Source organism: Salmo trutta, chromosome 6 (genome assembly GCF_901001165.1).
Source record: "Salmo trutta chromosome 6, fSalTru1.1, whole genome shotgun sequence".
NCBI classification, from domain to species: Eukaryota; Metazoa; Chordata; class Actinopteri; order Salmoniformes; family Salmonidae; genus Salmo; species Salmo trutta.
The window spans coordinates 22,503,516-22,528,512 of record NC_042962.1 but is presented as its reverse complement, the minus strand read 5'-3'; the positions used below and the strand labels follow the sequence as shown (position 1 = coordinate 22,528,512).

The 24,997-nt window shown below is 45.1% G+C and overlaps 1 protein-coding gene across 1 annotated transcript in view; it reads right to left on the bottom strand.

Moving 5' to 3' along the window:
* The window catches only part of LOC115195677 (phosphatidylinositol 3,4,5-trisphosphate-dependent Rac exchanger 2 protein-like), a 203,128-nt gene that overhangs the window by 122,599 nt on the left and 55,532 nt on the right, over positions 1-24,997 (bottom strand). The window contains 7 exon segments of the mRNA XM_029755788.1: positions 966-1,015; positions 1,175-1,278; positions 7,773-7,873; positions 19,453-19,597; positions 20,511-20,660; positions 23,184-23,287; positions 23,523-23,656. Coding sequence (XP_029611648.1) covers positions 966-1,015; positions 1,175-1,278; positions 7,773-7,873; positions 19,453-19,597; positions 20,511-20,660; positions 23,184-23,287; positions 23,523-23,656 — 788 coding nt within the window.

Here is a 24,997-nt window from a genome sequence, read left to right as displayed (position 1 = left end):
CCTCCTCCTCCTCTACCTCCTCTCTTCTCCTCCTCTACCCCCTCTCTTCTCCTCCTCTACCTCCTCTCTTCTCCTCCTCTACCCCCTCTCCTCCTCCTAGCTACAGGGGTGGATGGCTCCATCAGTATTGTTTGGAGTCAGTAGTAGACCTAGTGCTAGGACTATCCCTAGTACTGCCACACCGAATCCTTCCATCTCCCCTGCTCTCCTCTCTCTCAAACCTTGGCTCTCCCCTGCTCTCCTCTCTCTCAAACCTTGGCTCTCCCCTGCTCTCAAACCTTGGCTCTCCCCTGCTCTCAAACCTTGGCTCTCCCCTGCTCTCAAACCTTGGCTCTCCTCTCTCTCAAACCTTGCCTCTCCCCTGCTTTCAAACCTTGGCTCTCCCCTGCTCTCAAATCGTGGCTCTCCCCTGCTCTCAAACCTTGCCTCTCCCCTTCTCTCAAACTTTGCCTCTCCCCTCTCTCTCAAACCTTGGCTCCCCTCTCTCTCAAACCTTGGCTCCCCTCTCTCTCAAACCTTGGCTCTCCTCTCTCTCAAACCTTGCCTCTCCCCTGCTCCCCTCTCTCTCAAACCTTACCTCTCCCCTGCTCCCCTCTCTCTCAAACCTTGCCTCTCCTCTCTCTCAAACCTTGTCTTTCCAAACAATGACTTCATACTTTAGTTCATCATGTTATTTTCCCCTCTCATTTCTCCTTCTCTGTGGTGCTGGTGCTATTTAAAGTTCTGAGAACTGGGCGCTACGGTAACACTGGGCCGGCCCACCTGCCAGAGACGGGGAGAGACACGTGTAACGGACTGGAAGACACAGTGGCCACCTGGCGTGGCCTCGTCTGCGTCTCCCAAATGGCACCCTATTCCCTATATAGTGCACGACTTCAGACCTTAGCCCTATGGGCCTTGGTCGAAAGTATTCCACCACATAGGGAAACGGCTGTCACTTGAGACACACCCCTACCATACTGTACCTGATGACCGGAGTGAAGAGACTATGGAGCCTGCAGAAGAGTCTGACACCCTGTAGGGAGGGAGACACAGAAAGAGAGATGTTTCATTAGAGATATTAATACAGCTGAATGTCAGGACGGGTTTCCCAACACAACGGATCAGATGAGTGTCTCTTCATTCGGACTCCCCGGAAGAGGAGAACATTTCGAGCTAGTAGGACGTCGGTTACCTTGGAGATGACGTCCTGCATGTCACTCCTGGGGTGGTAGGTCCCGTCGTCGTAGCGGAAACGGTACAGCACCGGCTCTGGCTTGAACTGGTGTTTGTCTGTGACTGAAGACACACTTGGGTTAAACACATTTGAAGCATGACATCACGGTTGGTTGGAGCGTTTTAGTTCGTCTTTTAAAAACGTCCAACGACTTGTGCATGGGTCCAACATACAAATCTTAGTCAAGTTTAGGGGGGGGGTGCTTTGGTAAATATAATATGTTTAACACATTCAAGCCATGACTGAACCAGTTCACTTGTTCTAGTGTGTCGGAGAACATTCAAATTGTAAAGCAGAGGGGTTACAGATAACAGCGGCTGTGTTAAAAAGCATCTCCCTTTCACTATACTTTACCAAGACCCTCCGAAAAGAAATCAGTTGTATCAGCATCTTGTACTGGTACTGTAGAACTGCATGTTCCATTAAAGTTATTATGAGAACTAATCCTGGATATTCCCCCTGTGGGTTCTACCTCATTAGCGTGTGTGTGTGTGTGTGTGTGTGTGTGTGTGTGTGTGTGTGTGTGTGTGTGTGTGTGTGTGTGTGTGTGTTTGTGTGCCCTGCGCCTGTGTGTGCGTGCCCACGCCTGTGTGTGTGTGTGTGTGTGTGTGTGTGTGTATGTGCCCTGCGCCTGTGTGTGTGTGTGTGTGTGTGTGTGTGTGTGTGTGTGTGTGTGTGTGTGTGTGTGTGTGTGTGTTAGAGAGAGAGCTTTCATGGGCTGGGAGTTAAGGGGGCTAGCCTCACCACCAGGGAGTAGAACTAACTAAAGTCTAAACCCCTGGACTCACTCGTCGCTAGGAAGCAATAAAGCAATGGGAGTGATTTAGGACCCCGCTTGGCCACAGGCCCAATTCTTTTGAGGAAAAAATAAAACCCGTACAGAGCTGTAGGGAAAGGTACCGTGTGTCTGTGTGTGTCTGTGTGTGTGTCTGTGTGTGTGTGTAGGGTGCAGTGCAGTGTGAATGATGTAAGCAGGTCCCCGGCCACAGCTCTACACACTAAATGCATCACACAGTCGTAATCCGCAGCCATTTTAAACTATATTAAATAAACGGCATGGCGAGAAGAGATGGTTATATGTAAGCTGTTATCTAAACAGTCTGGTAGGAGAGAGGAGTTTTGAATAAGACATCTGCTCTACACTGGTCTATGTAAATAAAAAACATACGGGTGAAATTACTGCTCTGAAAGGCTTCACTTGTTCAACCCAAAGCTATTCATCACACACACACACACACACACACACACACACACAGAGAGACAGAGAGAGAGAGGTGGGCTGTGAAATGCTTAAAACACAGCACTCCTGAGATGCAGGATGCCTTATTAAAACTATTCAAGCTGGTTTTGGAGAGTGGCTGCTTCCCTGATATTTGGAACCAGGAGCTCATAACCCCCATATATGTATGTATGTATGTATGTATGTATGTATGTATGTATGTATGTATGTATGTATGTATGTATGTATGTATGTATGTATGTATGTATGTACAGTTGAAGTCGGACGTTTACATACACTTAGGTTGGAGTCATTCAAACTCGTTTTTCAACCACTCCACAAATGTCTTGTTAACAAACTATAGTTTTGGCAAGTCGGTTAAGACATCTACTTTGTGCATGACACAAGTAATTTTTCAAACAATTGTTTACAGACAGATTATTTCACTTATAATTCACTGTATCACAATTCCAGTGGGTCAGAAGTTTACATACACTAAGTTGACTGTGCCTTTTAAACAGCTTGGAAAATTCCAGAAAATGACGTCATGACTTTAGAAGCTTCTGTTAGGCTAATTGACATCATTTGAGTCAATTGGAGGTGTACCTGTGGATGTATTTCAAGGTCTACCTTCAAACAGTGCCTCTTTGCTTGACATCATGGGAAATTCTAAAGAAATCAGCCAAGACCTCAAAAAAAAATTGTAGACCTCCACAAGTCTGGTTCATCCGTTGGGAACAATTTCCAAACGCTTGAAGGTACCACTTTCATCTGTACAAACAATAGTTCGTAAGTATAAACACCATGGGACCACACAGCCGTCACACCGCTAAGGAAGGAGACGCATTCTGTCTCCTAGAGATGAATGTACTTTGGTGCAAAAAGTGCAAATCAATCCCAGAAAAACAGCAAAGGACCTTGTGAAAATGCTGGAGGAAACAGGTACAAAAGTATCTATATCTACAGTAAAATGAGTACTATATCAACATAACCTGAAAGGCCGCTCAGCAAGGAAGAAGCCACTGCTCCAAAACCGCCATAAAAAAGGCAGACGACGGTTTGCAACTGCACATGGGGACAAAGATCGTACTTTTTGGAGAAATGTCCTCTGGTCTGATGAAACAAAAATAGAACTGTTTGGCCATAATGACCATCGTTATGTTTGGAGGAGAGAGGGGGAGGCTTACAAGCTGAAGAACACCATCCCAACCGTAAAGCACGGGGGTGGCAGCATCATGTTGTGGGGGTGCTTTGCTGCAGGAGGGACTGGTGCACTTCACAAAATAGATGGCATCATGAGGCAGGAAAATTATGTGGATATATTGAAGCAACATCTCAAGATATCAGTCAGGAAGTTAAAGCTTGGTCGCAAATGGGTCTTCCAAATGGACAATGACCCAAAGCATACTTCCAAAGTTGTGGCAAAATGGCTTAAGGACAACAAATTCAAGGTATTAGAGTGGCCATCATAAAGCCCTGACCTCAATCCCATAGAAAATTGTGGGCAGAACTGAAAAAGCGTGTGTGTGCAAGGAGGCCTACAAACCTGACTCAGTTACACCAGCTCTGTCAGGAGGAATGGGCCAAAATTCACCCAACTTATTGTGGGAAGCTTGTGGAAGGCTAACTGAAACGTTTGACCCAAGTTAAACAATTTAAAGGCAATGCTACCAAATACTAATTGAGTGTATGTAAACTTCTGACCCACTGGAAACGTGATGAAAGAAATAAAAGCTGAAATAAATCATTCTCGCTATTATTATTCTGAAATTTCACTTTTTAAAAAAAAGTGGTGATCCTAACTGACCTAAGACAGGGAATTTTTCCTAGGATTAAATGTCAGGAATTGTGAAAAACTGAGTTTAAATGTTTTTGGCTAAGGTGTATGTAAACCTCCGACTTCAACTGTATATGACTGCCATAGCCAGAGGGACATCCCACGATCATTAGTTCCCCGAAGTATTGACATTGTATCTAACTTACAAATAATACATAGGGGAACCATCACCCATGTACATTTTATTGTTTATTTAATAATCACTGTATTTTATTATTCTTAAAAAAAATATATATATAAATGTATCGACCGAAGATTACACAAGAGAGAGCGAGAGAGAGAGACAGAGAGAGAGCGTGCGAGAGAGCGAGAGAGTGAGAGAGAGAGCGTGCGAGAGAGCGAGAGAGCGAGAGAGAGAGAGCAACCTTGGGAAAATCCTCTGCATTAACAGCAGACATTTCCTCAGTGAAAACAATGTACTGAGCAAATGTCAAATTGGCTTTTTACCAAATTACAGTACGACAGACCACGTTTTCACCCTGCACACCCTAAATGACAAATAAATCAAAAACCAAAACAAAGGCAAAGTCTCCTCATGCTTTGTTGATTTGGCGGCAGGGTAGCCTAGTGGTTAGAGCGGTGGACTAGCAACTGAAGGGTTGCAAGTTCAAATCCCCGAGCTGACAAGGTACAAATCTGTCGTTCATCCCCTGAACAGGCAGTTAACCCACTGTTCCTAGGCGTCACTGAAAATAAGAATTTGTTCGTAACTGACTTGCCTAGTTAAATAAAGGTTAAAAAAAAGTTAACTCAATTTGGCATAGAGGGTCTGCTATTCAAATTTATGGAAAGTGGTGTTGAGGGAAAAACATACGACATTATAAAATCCATTTACACAAACAACAAGTGTGCGGTTAAAATTGGCAAAAAAAAAACACACATTTCTTTTCACAGGGCCGTGAGGTGAGACAGGGATGCAGCTTAAGCCCCACGATCTGAGATACAAGGCAAGCAAGAAGGGCCTTCTATGCCATCAAAAGGAACATAAAATTCTGGCAAAAAATACTTAAATCAGTTATAGAATCCATTGCCCTTTATGGTTGTGAGGTCTGGGGTCCGCTCACCAACCAAGAATTCACAAAAATGGGACAAACACCATATTGAGACTCTGCATGCAGAAATCAGCAAAAATATCCGTGTACAACGTAAAACACCAAATAATGCATGCAGAGCAGAATTAGGCCGATACCCGCTAATTATCAAAATCTAGAAAACAGCCAATAAAAACAAACCCAATGTTGATAAACTCACATCTATTGGGTGAAATACCACAGTGTGCCGTCACAGCAGCAAGATGTGTGACCTGCTGCCACAAGAAAAGGGCAACCAGTGAAGAACAAACCCATTGTAAATACAACCAATGTCTATGTTTATTTATCTCCCCTTTTGTACTTTAACTATTTGCACATAATATGACATTTGAAATGTCTTCATTATTTTGGAACTTCTGGGAGTGTAATGTTACCTGTTCATTTTTATTGTTTATTTAACTTTTGTTTATTATCTACTTCACTTGCTTCGGTAATGTTAACATATGTTTCTCATGCCAATAAAGTCCTTTAATTGAATGAGTGAGTGAGTGAGTGAGTGAGTGAGTGAGTGAGTGAGTGAGTGAGTGAGTGAGTGAGTGAGTGAGTGAGTGAGTGAGAGAGTGAGTGAGTGAGTGAGTGAGTGAGTGAGAGAGAGAGAGAGTGTGAGTGAGTGAGTGAGTGAGTGAGTGAGAGTGACAGACAGACAGACAGACAGACAGACAGACAGACAGACAGACAGACAGACAGACAGACAGACAGACAGACAGACAGACAGACAGATGGAGACACAGACAGACAGCAGAGACACACAGACAGACAGCAGAGACACACAGACAGACAGACGGAGATACACAGATGGAAAGACACAGACAGACAGATGGAGACACAGGCAGACAGCAGAGACAGACAGACATACGGAGAGACACAGACAGACAGATGGAGACACAGACAGACAGATGGACACACAGACAGACATATGGAGACAGACAGACAGATGGAGACACAGACAGACAGCAGAGACACACAGACAGACAGACGGAGAGACACACAGACAGACAGAGAGAGAGAGGTGGGCTGTGAAATGCTTTAAACACAGTACTACACGATGCCTTATTAAAACTATTCAACCTGGTTTTGGAGAGTGGCTGCTTCCCTGATATTTGGAACCAGGGGCTCATAACACCCAATATATATATATATATATATATATATATATATATAAATAAAGTGACAAATTAGACCCTAATAACTATAGGGGAACATGTGTCACCAGTAACATGGGAAACTATTCTCAATGACCAAATAGAGACCTTTTCACACAAACAAATTAGCTTTTTACCCAAACACAGAACAACAGACAAACATTACACACACTAATAAACCAGCATGTTCAACAGAAAAGCAGAGGGAAAGTATTTGAATGTTTTGTTGATTTAAGAATGCTTTTGATTCCTTATGGCATGATGGATTATATTACAAAACCCTCCAAAGTGGCATTGGGGGTAAAGTATAAGACATCATAAAATTGATTTACTCAAACAACACATGTAGTATTAAACTGAAAAATTACATTGTTTTTCTGCACAAGGGCAAGGGGTGAGACAAGGGTGCAGTTTACAATGTAAAACACCAAATAATGCATGTAGAGCAGAATTAGGCCGATACCCGCTAATTATCAAAATCTAGAAAACAGCCAATAAAAACAAACCCAATGTTGATAAACTCACATCTATTGGGTGAAATACCACAGTGTGCCGTCACAGCAGCAAGATGTGTGACCTGCTGCCACAAGAAAAGGGCAACCAGTGAAGAACAAACCCATTGTAAATACAACCAATGTCTATGTTTATTTATCTCCCCTTTTGTACTTTAACTATTTGCACACAATATGATATTTGAAATGTCTTCATTATTTTGGAACTTCTGGGAGTGTAATGTTACCTGTTCATTTTTATTGTTTATTTAACTTTTGTTTATTATCTACTTCACTTGCTTCGGTAATGTTAACATATGTTTCTCATGCCAATAAAGTCCTTTAATTGAATGAGACAGAGAGACATACAGACGGAGAGAGACAGACAGAGAGAGAGAGACAGACAGAGAGAGAGAGAGTGAGAGAGAGAGAGATTTCCAAACCTTCCATAACAAAGGCATCTATTGGGTGAAATACCACAGTGTGCCATCACAGCAGCAAGATGTGTGACCTGTTGCCACAAGAAAAGGGCAACCAGTGAAGAACAAACACCATTGTAAATACAACCCATATTATGTTTATTTATGTTTAACTATTTGTACATCGTTACAACACGACATAATGGCATAATGACATTTGAAAAGTCATTTTTTTTATTGTTTATTATCTATTTCACTTGCTTTGACAAAATCACTGAGGGCCAAATTCGACCCGCGGGCCGCCAGTTGGAGAACCCTGGACTAGATGATGAACGTACAGTATAGTGAATCACTTACCATGGTGTATGATTCCATTCTCCAGTAGGGCCTGTCCCAGATGAACCCCCTCCTCTGGGTTATCAGTCTCCCCAATGTCCACCAGCCAGCTCACAAACTCACTGGGGGGGGGACAGGAAATAACACAATACCGTTAATAACACAACACTAATGTCCACCAGCCAGCTCATTAACTCACAGGGGGGACAGGAAATAACACTTTGTCTATCATAAAGTCACCGGGGACACACAAAAACAATTCAAAACCGCCAAACAATGGTCACTGTGGAGACTTAAAACATACAAGACCAAAACACTAATTGAGAAGACGTAAATCTAAACCACTGCTCATCCGCCGACCCAGGACACAAACTCACTGGGGACACACAAAACGACAGTGCAATGAAAAGACCATCATTCCATAGAAATGACAGGGACATGCTGGAAGATGAACGGTTACGAAAGCACCAGTCCAGCAAATGTAGCTTAATTGAGGGAGTAGGCAATGGTCCAATGGATGTCTCTACGGCAGTGAACGTGGAGAAGGAGCAGAATGCCTCAGATAAATAATAGGGTCCCAGACAGTGTTTTTAACACCATAACAAACACCTTCTCAAAAGATAAAGTTTCTACAAATGTTCCCCTAAATAGACGTGGCTATGGCAAAAAATACAGGCACCGTCCCAAATTACACCCTTCCTTTTCCCTAAATAGTAGTGATGGAGGGGCAAAAAATGGATAGTTACATATCGCAATATTATTTTGGGATGATAATATATTGATATTTGAATACTAGTATCGATTTGTAAAACAAAATTATTATACTAATGTACAGTAGTTAGCATTAGCTAGCGCTCACTAGCATAGGGCTCTGGTCAAAAGTAGTGCACTATATAGGGAATCGCATGGCATTTGGGCCACAGTCTTACTGCTGACCAGATTCTTATTTATTTTTGGGGGTCTTTTCTGTTTGTTAAATCTCCCTGAGAGGGTTTAGTTCATCTGTTTGTCTTGTCCAACTGTGGACAAGACAAACACATGACACCCATCAAATCTGTGAGTGTCTGGTGGCTTTCTGAGTAGAGTTGGTAAAAACAGACATCATTTTGATGTTGATCATTTCGGACTAGGGAGGAAACAAACAGCAAGAGTAGAAATAAACACCGTCCCCAATTGAATTCCTTATGGCCTAAACAAGCTAAATAGGATACTTCTGTATAATTCTGTAATCCTGCGGGAGAGAGCGAGAGAGACAGAGGGAAGGAGAGTAGAGAGAAAAAGATGGACAGAGAGAAAGAGAGAGACAGAGAGAGAGAAAGATATCAGATTAATCCTCAGCATTCCCTCCCTCCACATAACCCCAACAAACATGCCCAGCTTCACCAGCGGAATTCTGTGGTCTTCCTAAACTGTTGCCGCGTTCAAAACAACTGGGAACTGGGAAAAATACGAGGTCAAATCATGACGTCGGTGATCTTCAGGTCGGAGCTCTAGACAGAGTCCCGAGTTGGTATTCTGAGTTGGATGACCATTCAAATAGATTTTTCCCAGTCAGAGATCGTTTTTTTCCAGAGTTCACTGACGTCAGAAGTCGGAGATTTCCGAGTTCCCAGGTGTTTTGAACGCGGCATGTCTTCGAAACTCCCAACCGGGAATAACAGTAGAGTCACTGCAGAGCGAAGGGCTGGGGCAGGAGGGTGTGTGCGCGTGTGTGTGTGTGTGTGTGTGTGTGTGTGTGTGTGTGTGTGTGTAGATGGTAGGAGTGAAGGACAGGACAGGGCTGTCGGGGGCTGGACTGATCTGGTTTCTCTACTCTCCCCACGGCACACCTAGCTTCCTCCCTTTCCTTCTCTCCCCCTTTCCTCCACCTCTTACCCACATTCTCTCTTTCCCCTCGCCCTCCTTCTCCCCTTCTCCTCCCTCTCATTCCGTCTCCTATCTCCACTACCAGAGTGGACAGAGCCAGATGAGAAAACCACCAGAATGGAGGATAAATTAGTCAGACTGTCAACCCCCTGCCACCCTGCCACAGAGAGAAAAACACCCGGGAGTAATACAGGTCACTTACGCCATGAATGGCAGCCTGGAACAGTTTCAATCTTCTCCCTGTCTGCATCCCAAATGGCACACTATTCCCCATGGGCCCTGGTCAAAAGTAGTGTGCACTATAAAGGGAATAGGGTGCTATTTGGGACGCGGCGACCCACAGTCCACACTAGTTGACACTGAGTGTACAAAACAATGTGCTCTTTCCGTGACATAGACTGAGCGCGAGAAGAATCCAGGTGAAGGCTGGAACGGTGTATGGTACGGTGGAACGGTGTATGGTACGGTGGAACGGTGTACGGTGGAACGGTGTATGGTACGGTGGAACGGTGTATGGTACGGTGGAACGGTGTATGGTACGGTGGAACGGTGTATGTACGGTGGAACGGTGTATGGTACGGTGGAACAGTGTATGGTAGTAGGTGGAACGGTGTATGGTACGGTGGAACGGTGTATGGTACGGTGGAACGGTGTATGGTACGGTGGAACGGTGTACGGTGGAACGGTGTATGGTAGTAGGTGGAACGGTGTATGGTACGGTGGAACGGTGTATGGTACGGTGGAACGGTGTATGGTAGTAGGTGGAACGGTGTATGGTACGGTGGAACGGTGTATGGTAGTAGTGGACGGTGTATGGTTACGGTGGATGACGGTGTATGGTACGGTGGAACGGTGTCTGGTACGGTGGAACAGTGTATGGTACGGTGGAAACAGTGTATGGTACGGGTGGAACGGTGTATGGTAGTACGGTGGAACGGTGTATGGTACCGGTGGAACGGTGTAGGTTACGGTGGAACGGGGTGTACGGTGGAACGGTGTATGGTAGTAGGTGGAACGGTGTATGGTAAGGTGGAACGGTGTATGGTACGGTGGAACGGTGTATGGTAGTAGGTGGAATGGTGTATGGTACGGTGGAACGGTGTATGGTACGGTGGAACGGTGTATGGTACGGTGGAACAGTGTATGGTAGTAGGTGGAACGGTGTATGGTACGGTGGGAACGGTGTATGGTACGGTGGAACGGGTATGGTACGGGTGTGGAACGGGTATGGTAAGGTGGACTGGATCGGGAAACGGTGTATGGTACGGTGGAACGGTGTTGGTACGGTGGAACGGTGTATGGTAGTAGGTGGAACGGTGTATGGTAGTAGGTGGAACGGTGTATGGTACGGTGGAACGGTGTATGGTACGGTGGAACGGTGTATGGTACGGTGGAACGGTGTATGGTACGGTGGAACGGTGTATGGTAGTAGGTGGAACGGTGTATGGTACGGTGGAACGGTGTATGGTACGGTGGAACGGTGTATGGTAGTAGGTGGAACGGTGTATGGTACGGTGGAACGGTGTATGGTAGTAGGTGGAACGGTGTATGGTACGGTGGAACGGTGTATGGTACGGTGGAACGGTGTATGGTACGGTGGAACGGTGTATGGTACGGTGGAACAGTGTATGGTACGGTGGAACAGTGTATGGTACGGTGGAACGGTGTATGGTAGTAGGTGGAACGGTGTATGGTACGGTGGAACGGTGTATGGTACGGTGGAACGGTGTATGGTACGGTGGAACGGTGTATGGTAGTAGGTGGAACGGTGTATGGTACGGTGGAACGGTGTATGGTACGGTGGAACGGTGTATACGGTGACGTGGAATGGTAGTAGGTGGAACGGATGTATGGTAGTAAGGTGGAAACTTGGTATGGTATCGGTGGAACGGTGTATGGTACGGGGAACGGTGGTATGGTACGTGGTGGAACGGTGTATGGTACGGTGGCAAGGTGTATTGTAGGGTGACTGTGTATGTAGGTGGAACGGGTGTATGGTACGGTGTAACGGTGTATGGTACGGTGGAACGGTGTATGGTACGGTGGGACCGTGTATGGTACGTAGGGAACGTGTATGGTACGGTGGAACGGTGTATGGTAGTAGGTGGAACGGTGTATGGTCCGGTGGATGGACGGTGTAGGGTACGGTGGAACGGTGTATGGTACGGTGAACGGTGTATGGTACGGTGGAACGTGTATGGTTACGGTGGAACAGTGTATGGTACGGTGTGGAACGGTGTATGGTTAGTAGGTGGAACGGTGTATGGTACGGTGGAACGGGTGTATGGTACGGTGGAACGGTGTATGGTAGTCGGTGGGAACGGTGTATGGTACGGTGGAACGGTGTATGGTAGTAGGGGGAACGGTGTATGGTACGGTGGAACGGTGTATGGTACGGTGGAACGGTGTATGGTACGGTGGAACAGTGTATGGTAGTAGGTGGAACGGTGTATGGTACGGTGGAACGGTGTATGGTACGGTGGAACGGTGTATGGTACGGTGGAACGGTGTATGGTACGGTGGAACGGTGTATGGTACGGTGGAACGGTGTACGGTGGAACGGTGTATGGTAGTAGGTGGAACGGTGTATGGTAGTAGGTGGAACGGTGTATGGTACGGTGGAACGGTGTATGGTACGGTGGAACGGTGTATGGTACGGTGGAACGGTGTATGGTACGGTGGAACGGTGTATGGTAGTAGGTGGAACGGTGTATGGTACGGTGGACGGTGTATGGTAGAGGTGGAACGGTGTATGGTAGGTGGAACGTGTATGGTACGGTGGAACGTGTTGGTAGTACGGTGGAACGGTGTATGGTACGGTGGTGGTGGAACGGTGTATGGGTAGTGGAACGGTGTATGGTACGGTGGAACGGTGTATGGTACGGTGGAACGGTGTATGGTACGGTGGAACGGTGTATGGTACGGTGGAACGTGTATGGTACGGTGGAACGTGTATGGTACGGTGGAACGGTATGGTGTAGTGGAACGGTGTATGGTACGGTGGAACGGTGTATGGTACGGTGGAACGGTGTATGGTACGTGGAACGGTGTATGGTAGGTGAACGGTGTATGGTACGGTGGAACGGTGTACGGTGGAACGGTGTATGGTAGTAGGTGGAACCGGTGTATGGTACGGTGGAACGGTGTATGGTACGGTGGAACGGTGTATGGTACGGTGGAACAGTGTATGGTAGTAGGTGGAACGGTGTATGGTACGGTGGAACGGTGTATGGTACGGTGGAACGGTGTATGGTACGGTTGGAACGGTGTATGGTACGGTTGGAACGGTTGTACGGTCTGGAACGGTGTATGGTAGTAGGTGGAACGGTGTATGGTAGTAGGTGGAACGGTGTATGGTACGGTGGAACGGTGTATGGTACGGTGGAACGGTGTATGGTACGGTGGAACGGTGTATGGTACGGTGGAACGGTGTATGGTACGGTGGAACGGTGGAACGGTGTATGGTAGTAGGTGGAACGGTGTATGGTACGGTGGAACGGTGTATGGTAGTAGGTGGAACGGTGTATGGTACGGTGGAACGGTGTATGGTACGGTGGAACGGTGTATGGTACGGTGGAACGGTGTATGGTACGGTGGAACGGTGTATGGTACGGTGGAACGGTGTATGGTAGTAGGTGGAACGGTGTATGGTACGGTGGAACGGTGTATGGTACGGTGGAACGGTGTATGGTACGGTGGAACGGTGTACGGTGGAACGGTGTATGGTAGTAGGTGCCAGGCGCACCGGTTTGAATGTGTTTAAGAACTGCAACAATACTGGGTTTTTCACGCTCAACAGTTTCCCGTGTGTATCAACTTGACACAACTTTGGGAGGCGTTGGAGTCAACATGGGCCAGCATCCCTGTGGAACGCTTTCAACACCTTGTGGAAAGGAAAGGGCAAGGGGATAGCTTGTCAGTTGCAAAACTGAATGCATTCAACCGAAATGTGTCTTCCACATTTAACCCAACCCCTCTGAAACAGAGAGTCCCTGCCCGACTAATTGAGGCTGTTCAGAGGGCAAAAGGGGGTGCAACTCACTATTAGGAAGGTGTTCCTAATGTTTTGTACACTCCGTGTATATGCAGGCTTGATTTCAATGCATACCTACTTGTCTCAAGGCGTATAATACTATTGGTAAGAGGCCCTTAGCAGGTTTATATTCAATACAGGAAGCAATAAACCTCAAGCTAAATATTTGTACTGAGTTTGTTTGTATTCTGTAAGTCTTGGCATGTTTACAAAAGACACAAAGTAAACAATAACCTTACTGTAACAATACATTAGCAACGCATTGCTCCAAAAACGTAAACCTGACATCACAAAAGAGGATTTGTTTACTAGTGAGCCCCATCTCTGTCTGGCGCGCGCGTGTTTGTGCGTGTGTGTATTACACATCTCCAATGGAATGACAACTGCCTGAAGATGGCTACCACAAGTGGTTTCTGTTGGATATTATCTGATCCCAGACCACAATTAAACCCCAGCACTTAGAGAGGAGTTCACAACTTGTAAATTCACTGACACGACTCAGAGACTGAGAAAGAAAGAGACTCAGAACATCCGGGGGGGGTTCTCTCTCACATACCTCCACACTCACACACACATACCTCCACACACACACACACACACCCACCTCCACACACACACACACACACACACACACCTCCACACATACCTCCACACACACATACCTCCACACACACACACACACACACACACACACACACACACACACACACACACACACACACACACACACACACACACAGCTGGGACGATAAACAGAAAACGATTGACACTGACCAAACAGGCTAGTAATCGTGGACATTTTGCTGATATTGTACATTACGATAAATAACCCATAGGGCCCTATACGATAAACAACCCATAGGGTCCTACTAGGGAGATGTGAAGTTGGACATTAAATCAGTTTGCTAATATGGGTGATTGTTAATCGGACAATTGATAGCTACAACATTCAAAGTGGAAAAAGTCGTTTTGAAAGGGTAAGGCCGGACAAAGTTGAATTACTGTTTAACGGATGCCCCGCCTTACTTCACTCCACACCCCGGAAGAAAAAAAAAGGGTGTTATTTTTGGGGCAATATATGCGGCACTTTGTTTATAATGCACTGTCCGCTCTCCCTTCAGGCTTTCCCAAGTTGATGTGCAAGAGACCAAACTGCCTCAGATCAGGCGCTCAGATCATGTTCCAGCCTCGGATTGGACAGTGAAACACCCGCTGGCACCTGCAGGCGACGTGCAGATGTTTCATTTCTCTCTCATGCAGTCATGGCTCAAGCCGGCGCAAATTCCTACTATTTACGTGTCCAGGTTCAACGTGGGACGTCCAACATTATAAACAAACAGTGGGTTAAATTCATGGTTAATCATTTTCAGATCTGTTAGAAGCGATTAATAGACGAAACCACAATGTCATTGAACCAATTGACTGGCCTGAGATCAGGGCATTCATCAGCAAAGACGCAGTGCAAGCTGATAGTATTTTGGACAACCAAATTGAAGTCAAAATGATTGATGAAATCGAAGTGTGTCAGCTGTATTTGTGATTCATAACTTACATTTTTACCGGTACTACCAGTGGTACTAGGTCGTCATTGTAAATACGAATTTGTTCTTAACTGACTTGCCTAGTTCAATAAAGGTTCAATATATATAATTTTTTTAAAGTAGTAGGCCAACCAATAACACCAAGACGGAATGCGTTTGAAGAGATGATGCACCGCAGAGAACAGCTAGCATGTCCAGAAAGTACATGGCCAGTGGCACGCGCACACTCAGGTGCAGATCAGCAGCTCCACAGCGATGTTAGCGACCGTCTCCAAGGTGGGGGCTTTTCGGGGCAGCCAGATGAGACAATCGAAGGAGGATGCGGTGAGCAAAGTTACTGGGCTGGAATGTAGTCAAGCTTGCTCTATATAGACTGATGCTTCTAATTGTGCATGTTAAAAACCATTTTTTTTTTGTATTTTGATGATGAAAGGTTATACACTATGGTTGGATTTATGTATTAATTTAACTTGATTGACCTAACTCGACCTGACTTGATTGACCCTCTTTCTACAAGGGCTCTAGTCTATGAGAGGCCTAATCATATTGGTATGAATATTTTGTTAACGTCTATAGTCTACAGTGACGCATTCAGGTAATGAACTCGTTACCATGCATCGACATCTTAATTTGATTACAATTATTTATTGTCAATCATTCTTGAATTAGAAAAAAAAAAACGTTAAATAGTCCATTACCCTAGACGTCACATTAAATTACGAGATCGGATTGCACTTTTTTTTTAATCAGGAATAAAGAAACCGTCACAAGTTAATCCTCCCATTGTGTTTCATTTCTAATGTTTGGAACAACATTGTAACATTCTTTTGAAGCAAAATTGTGTCGGGTTTTCTTTATAGAACTCTTGAAACTCACATTAGGCCTAGAACGTGCACAAGCACCTAGGACAATGTGGTAAAGTACTGTTATTCCTTATCCAATTCACATATTTATTTTGTATTTATTTTTCACTCGCTCGCCTCACTTTTCTGGGGGGAAAATCCGTTATACAGTGAATCAATTTTGTCTGGCCTAAGACAAAAACAATAACTGTTCGTGCACGTTCTAAATATGTCCACAGTTTTAAATATGTCCACAGAGGTGTTCGACAAGACAAGTAGGGGCTAGTATATAGTGGGATATGTTTTCATAGGCTTAATGAGCTTTCATGGGTTTACACACAGAAACTTGTGTTTAATTCAGTACTCAACCATATGGGCTTTTGAATGTCAGAGTAATCACCAATATACAGTGCATTCGGAAAGTATTCAGACCCCTTGACTTTGTCCACTTTGTTACGTTACTGCCTTATTCTAAAATGTATTAAATCGTTGTTTTTTTCCTCATCAATCTAGACTCAATAACCAATAATTACATGGCAAAAACAGGTTTTTAGAAATGTTTGCAAATGTATAAAAAAAAATGGAAATGTCACATTTACATAAATATTCAGACCCTTTATTCAGTACTTTGTTGAAGCACCTTTGGCAGTGATTACAGCCTTGAGTCTTCTTGGGTATGACGCTACAAGCTTGGCACACCTGTATTTGGGGAGTTTCTCCCATTCTTTTCTGCAGATCCTCTCAAGCTCTGTCAGGTGTGTTAGGGGAAGAGTTGCTGCACAGCTTTTTTCAGGTCTCTCCAGAGATGTTCGATCGGGTTCAAGTCCGGGCTCTGGCTGGGCCACTCAAGGACATTCAGAGACTTGTCCTGAAGCCACTCCTGCGTTGTCTTGGCTGTGTGCTTAGGGTCATTGTCCTGTTGGAAGGTGAACCTTCGTCCCAGTCTGAGGTCCTGAGCGCTCTGGAGCAGGTTTTCATCAAGGTTCTCTCTATACTTTGCTCTGTTCATCTTTCCCTCAATCCTGACTAGTCTCCCAGTCCCTGCCGCTGAAAAACATCCCCACAGCATGATGCTGCCACCATCATGCTTTACCTTAAGGATGGTGCCAGGTTTCCTCCAGATGTGATGCTTAGTATTCAGGACAAATAGTGCAATCTTGGTTTCATCAGACCACAGAATCTTGTTTCTCATGGTCTGAGTCCTTTAGGTGTCTTTTGGAAAACTCCAAGCGGGCTGTCATGTGCCTTTTACTGAGGAGTGGCTTCTGTCTGGCCACTATACCATAGAGGCCTGATTGGTGGAGTGCTGCAGAGATGGTTGTCCTTCTGGAAGTTTCTCCCATCTCCACAGGGTTCTTATTCACCTCCCTAAACAAAGGCCTTCTCCCCCGATTGCTCAGTTTGGTCGGGCGGCCAACTCTAGGAAGAGTCTTGATGGTTCCAAACTTCTTCCATTTAAGAATGATGGAGGCCACTGTGTTCTTGGGGACCTTCAATGCTGCAGAAATGTTTTGGTACCCTTCCCAAGATCTGTGACACGACACATTCCTGTCTCGGAGCTCTACGGACAATTCCTTCGACCACATGGCTTGGTTTTTGCTCTAACATGCACTGTCAACTGTGGGACCTTAAATAGACAGGTATGTGCCTTTCCAAATCATGTCCAATCAATTGAATTTATCACAGATGGAGTCCAATCAAGTTGTAGAAACATCTCAAGGATGATCGATGGAAACAGGATGCACCTGAGCTCAATTTCGAGTCTCATAGCAAAGGGTCTGAATATTTAAGGTGTTTGTTTTTAATAAAATGTTTCAAAATGTATGAAATACTTATGTTAATAAGAAATCTGTTTTCAGTTTTTATTAAATGTGATACATTTTCAAAAAACTGTTTTTGCTTTGTCATGATGGGGTATTGTGTGTAGATTGATGGAGGGAAAAAAAGATGTAATATATTTTAGAATAAGGCTGTAAAGTAAAAACATTTTGAAAAAGGGAAAGGTTCAGAATACTTTCTGAAGACACAGTCTGATCTTTCTAGCTCACAGAACCTTTTCCAGACCACTATAGAACCACTGAAGAGAATCTCTGTAGAACCGGTATGAATTACCGTATGCAGATCATAAGGCTCTGGTCAAAAGTAGCGCACTATACAGGGAATATGGTGCTATTTGGGACACAATCGGTATGTCTACACACAAACCAAAGGAGAGAGAACCGGTTGTCGTTCCACACCCAAAACCCAAAATAGTTAGACAGCACTTTACACCCCATCTCAGACTACTCTGTGAGGCACTCTACTAGAGAGAGGGAGAGAGCAGGAGGGGGAGCAAGACAGAAAGAGGGAGAGAGAGAGAAGGGGGGGGGGGGCTTAGCTGCGCTCCAGACCACACCACTCCATATCCACCATATGCTCCTAACCAGCACTAAGATCTAAGGCCCAGCGTTTGATTCTCTTATTAAAGTCCACTTAACCCAGCCTGGTTGCTCCAGTATGGGCCTGTAGGGTCTATGCCAGGCGTTGAGGGTGTGAATGTCACACCATCATTTGGAGCATGGCTGGATTGATTCTGTTCAGGCTTTAACTAGATGGACTTAGCCGTTACTGACGGCTGTCTGATTGAAGCTCAAGGCTTAGTCTAAAATGGCTCCCTATTCCCTATATAGTGCACTTCTTTTGACCAGCTCCGTGGACCCTGGTCAAATGTAGGGCACTATATAGGGAATAGGGTATTTTAGACTCATTCGATGTCTGTTTTTCGTACAGCATGTGACAGCCGATTGGGTTTTGTAATGTCTAGGATTGCAGTATATCACCAGAAGAGGTCTATTGGATGTCTGGAAAGGGCTGAGGAAGCACAGAGCTTTGACAAAGACAGTGTTGTGGTTTATAAAGCCCTTGTTAACGGTTCCTTTGTATGTAGCCGTGCTACGTTCAGTCCACTCACAAACTGTCTGGTCGATCAATAAGCTAGTCTAGAGTCTAATGTCAATGTATGTCTCCTAATGGTCTGGCTACCCAGGATCAAAGTTGGAAATATCCTGTCTGAACAGCCTCGACTCCAAGCACTGTTTTCCATTATATGTTTGTAATCAATGAAATGAGACTAGATTGAACTGTTTTAGGGCATCACTTTAGTAAGGATTAAAGAGAGACATTGTTGACAATGTTATGGTAGAGAACAGACACACAGACAGACAGACAGACAGACAGACAGACAGACAGACAGACAGACAGACAGACAGACAGACAGACAGACAGACAGACAGACAGACAGACAGACAGACAGACAGACAGACAGACAGACAGACAGAGAGAGAGAGCGATGGATAGAGCCACGCACACACACACACAGAAAAAAAACAAATGCAGACACCCCACTTGCATGAGAGAGAGAGCTAGACAGATCAGCCTACCTTCCCAGGAAGCACTTGGGGAATGTGGTGAGCTTGCGTTTCCTGTCCTTGATGAGGTGTCCCTGCTTAGTCATCAGGTGATAGAGCTTCTCTCCTTTCTCTGACACCATCACCCACGTGTCCTGCTCCATCCCCAGCCTCAACGCTAGAGGGAAGGAAAGAGAGAGAGATATAGGAGGCGACAGTCAACATTCAAGCCAAAGGAGTACTGTTTCCCATTGGTACAGATGCGGTCAAATATACTGTCTCCCTTTCATGATTCACTATTTCTTCTAAAATAACCTGAAATTGAATAACAACTTTTTTGTTTGACTTAAAAATGCACAGAACAAAAAATACAAAATATCTAAACGGAAATTTAGATTTTTCACTTCAAAGTCAAAAATGCCCTGAACTAAATAATTCAACATTGTAATTAATTTGGTTTGTTTCTGTGTAATTTATCACACCTGTTGTAAGTAGCAGGTGCCTACAGGGTTCAACCAGTTTTGAAAAGAGAAAACAGAACACACTGTAAAGTGCCAATATATTGGAGCACATGTGTATATGTATCCTGACATAGAAACTGTCTACCAATCCATCTCATCTCATTTCTCTTCTCACATTAAAGTAGTTAGGCATACCATACCCTGGTGCTGAAACACTACAGGAGGAGAGGCAGGAGGAGGGAGAGCAGGAGGAGGAAGAGGAAGAGGGAAAGCAGGAGGAGCAGCAGGAAGAGCAGTAGGAGGATGAGCAGGACGAGGAGCAGGTGGAAAAGCAGGAAGAGAGGGGGAAGGGGGAGTAGGACGAGCAACAGGATAGAAATAGACTTAACAGAAGACATCTTGTATTAGGAAAAGAGTTCAGTTCTATTCATTCTACCTGCAAGTCTAGTTCTTGTGCCCTAGTGTCTTAGATAGGAGGATATACTGACATCCACAAAGGTTTCCGAAATGGCACCCTATTACCTAGAGTGCACTATTTAGGATATATTATGGTACACACACACACACACACACACACACACACACACACGACTCTACGCCAACAGTATCAGATACTATATGAGTACTAACTTTTCCTCCTCTCCCTCTCTTTGAGGATAGCCTCCAACCACTCCTGTTTCTCCTCTGGGGTCTTGGCCATGCACACAAACCACTTGTTCTTGGCCGTGTTGTGGATCTTCCAGCCATTGTTCACTATGTTCCCGCTGCTGTGGTAATCCGCTGCAAACCAAGAGACACACAAACAACACACTTAGCACGCGTCCCAAATATGCACTATTATTATTCCCACGTAGTGCACTATCCTTGACCAGGACTGGCATCCTATTCCATATATTGTGCACTTCTATGGGCCCTGGTTGAAGTAGTGCACCACATAGGGAATAGGGTGTCATCAGGGACGCACCTCAGAGACACGGCCACAGTCCTGCATCCATGACAGAATGGGTGTACTTTAGGTGTAAACAGAGCAGAGCGGACCCCTGATAGGCTGGTAGAGAGCTGCTGGGGTCCAGAGCTAAATGAGATGGACCACATGAAACCGAGCCAATCGATCATCCAATGAAACGCTCCAGAGCAGAGGGGCCTCCATGATTAGACTGATTACAGGGCGATGGTGGGTTCCACGCGGAACACGGAATCTGGAACACGGAACCTTGATTACGGAATCTGGAATCCAGAATGTAGAAAACGAATCTGTCATCTCCATTGCCATAGTTTCATGCCCAGACTAAAAGCACAGGGCTAGCAGCTAGCTCATTACTAGTCCATTATCAATCCCACAGCAGGTTCAGGATGAGGCCTTTGCCAGAACCGACAAGAATTTTCACATTTCACATTAGCTCAATACCAGAGTACTTCCCTTCTGGAATGTCAATAAAACCTGCTTCCTTTGTTCCGTTGACTACTTGAAGGATTTATGGCGATTTTCTTTGCACAGTTTGGCAGTAGTTTATGCCTATTGACTGCTAGACCTTTTAGCAAGAATGAGCTAACGTCACATCATTCATCCAGAAACAGAGGGAAGGAGAGATTAAATGGAATTTACAAATCCTATCCCTCTGTCCTAAATCCTCTGGAGCACATGTGTGTGACAGAGGCAGAATCCTCTGCATTTATTCACATTACTTTAATCAGATATTTCAGTTGTTGTGTATATTACATTTGTTTTATTATTTCATTCCAAGTCATCATCTCATCTCTATAGAGCTGCTGCCAATGCTGTCTGACAAAATCACTGTTTTAGTAGTTCTTCAAAGTAAATCAGGCATACTTTTTTTGTCTCTTCCGCAGCAGGCGTAAAAGAAACAGGCCGGACAAGTAGATTATGGTCATTGTAGTTAATTACCATGTTTTATGTGGAAAACTATGTAGAATATTGGCCTGTTGGAAACTACAACTCCCTACTACATTGCACAGTTCAAGCTGGATCTGATTTATCTCTAGAGAAACTGTGCAATGTGCGCATTGAGCTCACAGAAGAAAAAAAATCACAAAATGGAATTCAAATAATTGAAGCGACGTCGGTCAATTAGTTGTTAAAAAACTGAAAAAGAACCAAAATGTGGGTTAATTGCTCAGCACTATTGTCTGCTATAAGGGTTCCAAAAGGGATCTTCACCTGTCCCCATAGGAGAACCCTTTTTGGTTCCAGGTAGAACCATTTTGGGTTCCAGGTAGAGCCCTCTGTGGTAAGGGTTCTACACTGAACCCAAAACAGTTCTACTTGGAACCAAAAAAGTTTCTCCTGGAACCAACAAGGGTTCTCCTATGGGGACATCCGAAGAACCCTTTAAGGTTCTAGATAGCACCTTTTTTCTAAGAGTGTAGACTGTGTTATGGTTTGTGTGCAGTAGACTATAACATCTAAGTAGGCTGTGAATTAAAACACTCGTCATCCATCACTGACTGACATGTCATACAGTTGGCTGGGAGGGTATCTAACCCGATCGACTGGTTCGCCACCTGAATTGATTAACTGTCAAAACAAGAAATAGAGATCTGAGATCTCAGTGCTTCTGGAAAACAACCCCCCCCCAAAAAAAGCCATGTTTAATTGTCACCTGCACCAGATAGTTGGGGTCAGCCATAGTAGTCTGGCGTGCCCCTGGAGCAAATTAGGGTTAAGTGCCTTGCTCAAGCGCACATTGACAGATTTTTTACCTCGTCGGCTCAAGTATTCAACACAGCGACCTTTTGGTTATTGGCCCGACGCTCTAACCGCTTGGCTACCCGACGCCGTATAACAAACACAACCCAAATGGGTTCTGAATTCCAAATGGCACCCTATTCTCTTTACAGTGCACGACCTTTGACCCGAGCCCTATGTACCCTTCTCAAAATGATTGCACTACGTAGAGAATAGGGTGCCATTTAGGACGCACAAAGTAAGAAGCAAGAATAATACAAACGTGTTCTGATCCGTGGAGACAAAATCAATCAATCCAAACAGCAAATTGGGAACAATGTGTTGCCGCACCAAAAAGTGAATTGATTGTCTTCATGAAGAAATACAGATTGTCTGCAGTACACGGAGATAACGAATCCGCTTTTGAGAGCAGAAATACTGAAATAAAGGTGACTTGTTGTTAGCGCAGAGTTTCCTCCCGAGCATTGGATGGTAGTTGGGTTGCGAAATAGGATAAGGGTTGCATCTCAAATAGCTGTTTAATAGCAGGACACTATCTAAGGAATAGGGTGCCGTTTGAGACACACCCTGAGTGACCTGTTAGCGGTAGAACTCACCTGTTCCGTCATCTACGTTCTCCACCTCCATCACCTCGGTGTTGATTCTTCCTCTGAACAGGTAACGCGGTCCCTCTGTAGCCGCCTTGCTGTTTTTTAAACGCCTGGGGACAACAATGAAGCCAACTTAACATTGTCTCGTCACACAAGGCATGGCAACACATAGAAACAGGTAGATACCTGGGCTAGCGAACTATACAGGGCCCTTGTGGCTAATGAAACGACACACAGATGGGGACAGATAGAAAGTAGCTGGTGCTGCTTGAAGTATCTCGACAAGCCTACGGTAAGGGGGAAGCAAGTTGTCAGAGAGAGGGAAGTGTGGCAGTCCGGTCCCACCTGTTTTTCTTCTTGCAGTAGACCAGCAGGTTATCGAAGAGGAAGAAGATGCGTTCCTGGATGTTACCAGCTGAGATCTTCAGCAGGACTCCATGCATCAACATCTCTGTACACGTGTCTGTTATATTGGAACCCTGGGAAGAGACACACAGTGGTGTCGATACTGTGTAGACTTGGCTACTAGACCAGGCCAGGGGATCCACCCGTTCCGTTGGTCCTTCTCAGTTGTCTGCCGTAATAGTGCGGCGATTGGTGAAATATGTAACCTGCCACATATTATGCAGTGAATGGTTGATTGTGTGTTAATTGTGCGTTGAACTAGGTGATCGCAGGATTGTGTTCGTCTGGAGGGTTTGCTGTGTAGCCGCCATGACACAGGACACTACTATACACTATGCCTAACAGTGTATGCATGCAGTACACAGTCGCTCCTTGGGTAGTGAGTTCAATTCACTATGCATGGTCTTTCTCTGAATGCCTTTCCTGGTTTCTCTCTTAAGGGGTCTGTAAAAACACAACACACTTCCTCAGGCTTAGATTGACTGGGGACTTTAAAGAATAGAGCCGTTACTACTATATAATAACATCCTATCAAGTCCCACCATGTGGATCTGTGACTACGTCCCAAATGGCACCCTATTCTCTATACAGTGCACTACTTTTGACCAGAGCCCATAGCAGTAGTCGTGCACTAAGTAGGGAATAGGGTGCGATAAACTCCACAGCCCTTCTCCTTACCTTGTCAACTATGTTGGGAATGATCGACCCTGTCTGTCAGATCTAAATATAACTCCCGGAACGAGCAGAGCCAGAAAATATGCTAAACATTTCCTCCTGCTGAGGAATTCATTCATTCATTCATATTCACACACTCTCTCTCTCTCTCTCTCTCTCTCTCTCTCTCTCTCTCTCTCTCTCTCTCTCTCTCTCTCTCTCTCTCTCTCCTCTCTCTCTCTCTCTCTCTCCTCTCTCTCTCTCTCTCTCCTCTCTCTCTCTCTCTCTCTCTCTCTCTCTCTCTCTCTCTCTCTCTCTCTCTCTCTCTCTCTCTCTCTCTCTCTCTCTCTCTCTCTCTCTCTCTCTCTCTCTCTCTCTCTCTCCTTTTTGACAACTCCCGGCTCCACTACCTCTCTCCTCCTTTCCGTTCCGCTCCCTCCTCCATCTTCCTCAGAGTACTTCTTCCTTGCCCAAGGCCAGATGAGGTGTTGATTTCTAGCAGTGGAGGCCAGACCAGCTGAATGCCACTGCCACCGGTCCAGACTACACACTAATCCTCAACTTCCTGTCCACTGGAACAGACACCTCCTGTGAGAGAACACTCCAGGTCTGCTTTCAAAATGGCTCCCTATTTAGTGCACTACTTCTGTATTTGTTTCACTTGCTGTGTTCCACCCTCTGTGTCTATTTCTCTCTTTCGTCTCACTATACACCTCTCTCCCTTTTCCTGTCCTCTCTCTCTCTCTTCTCCCCCCCCCCTT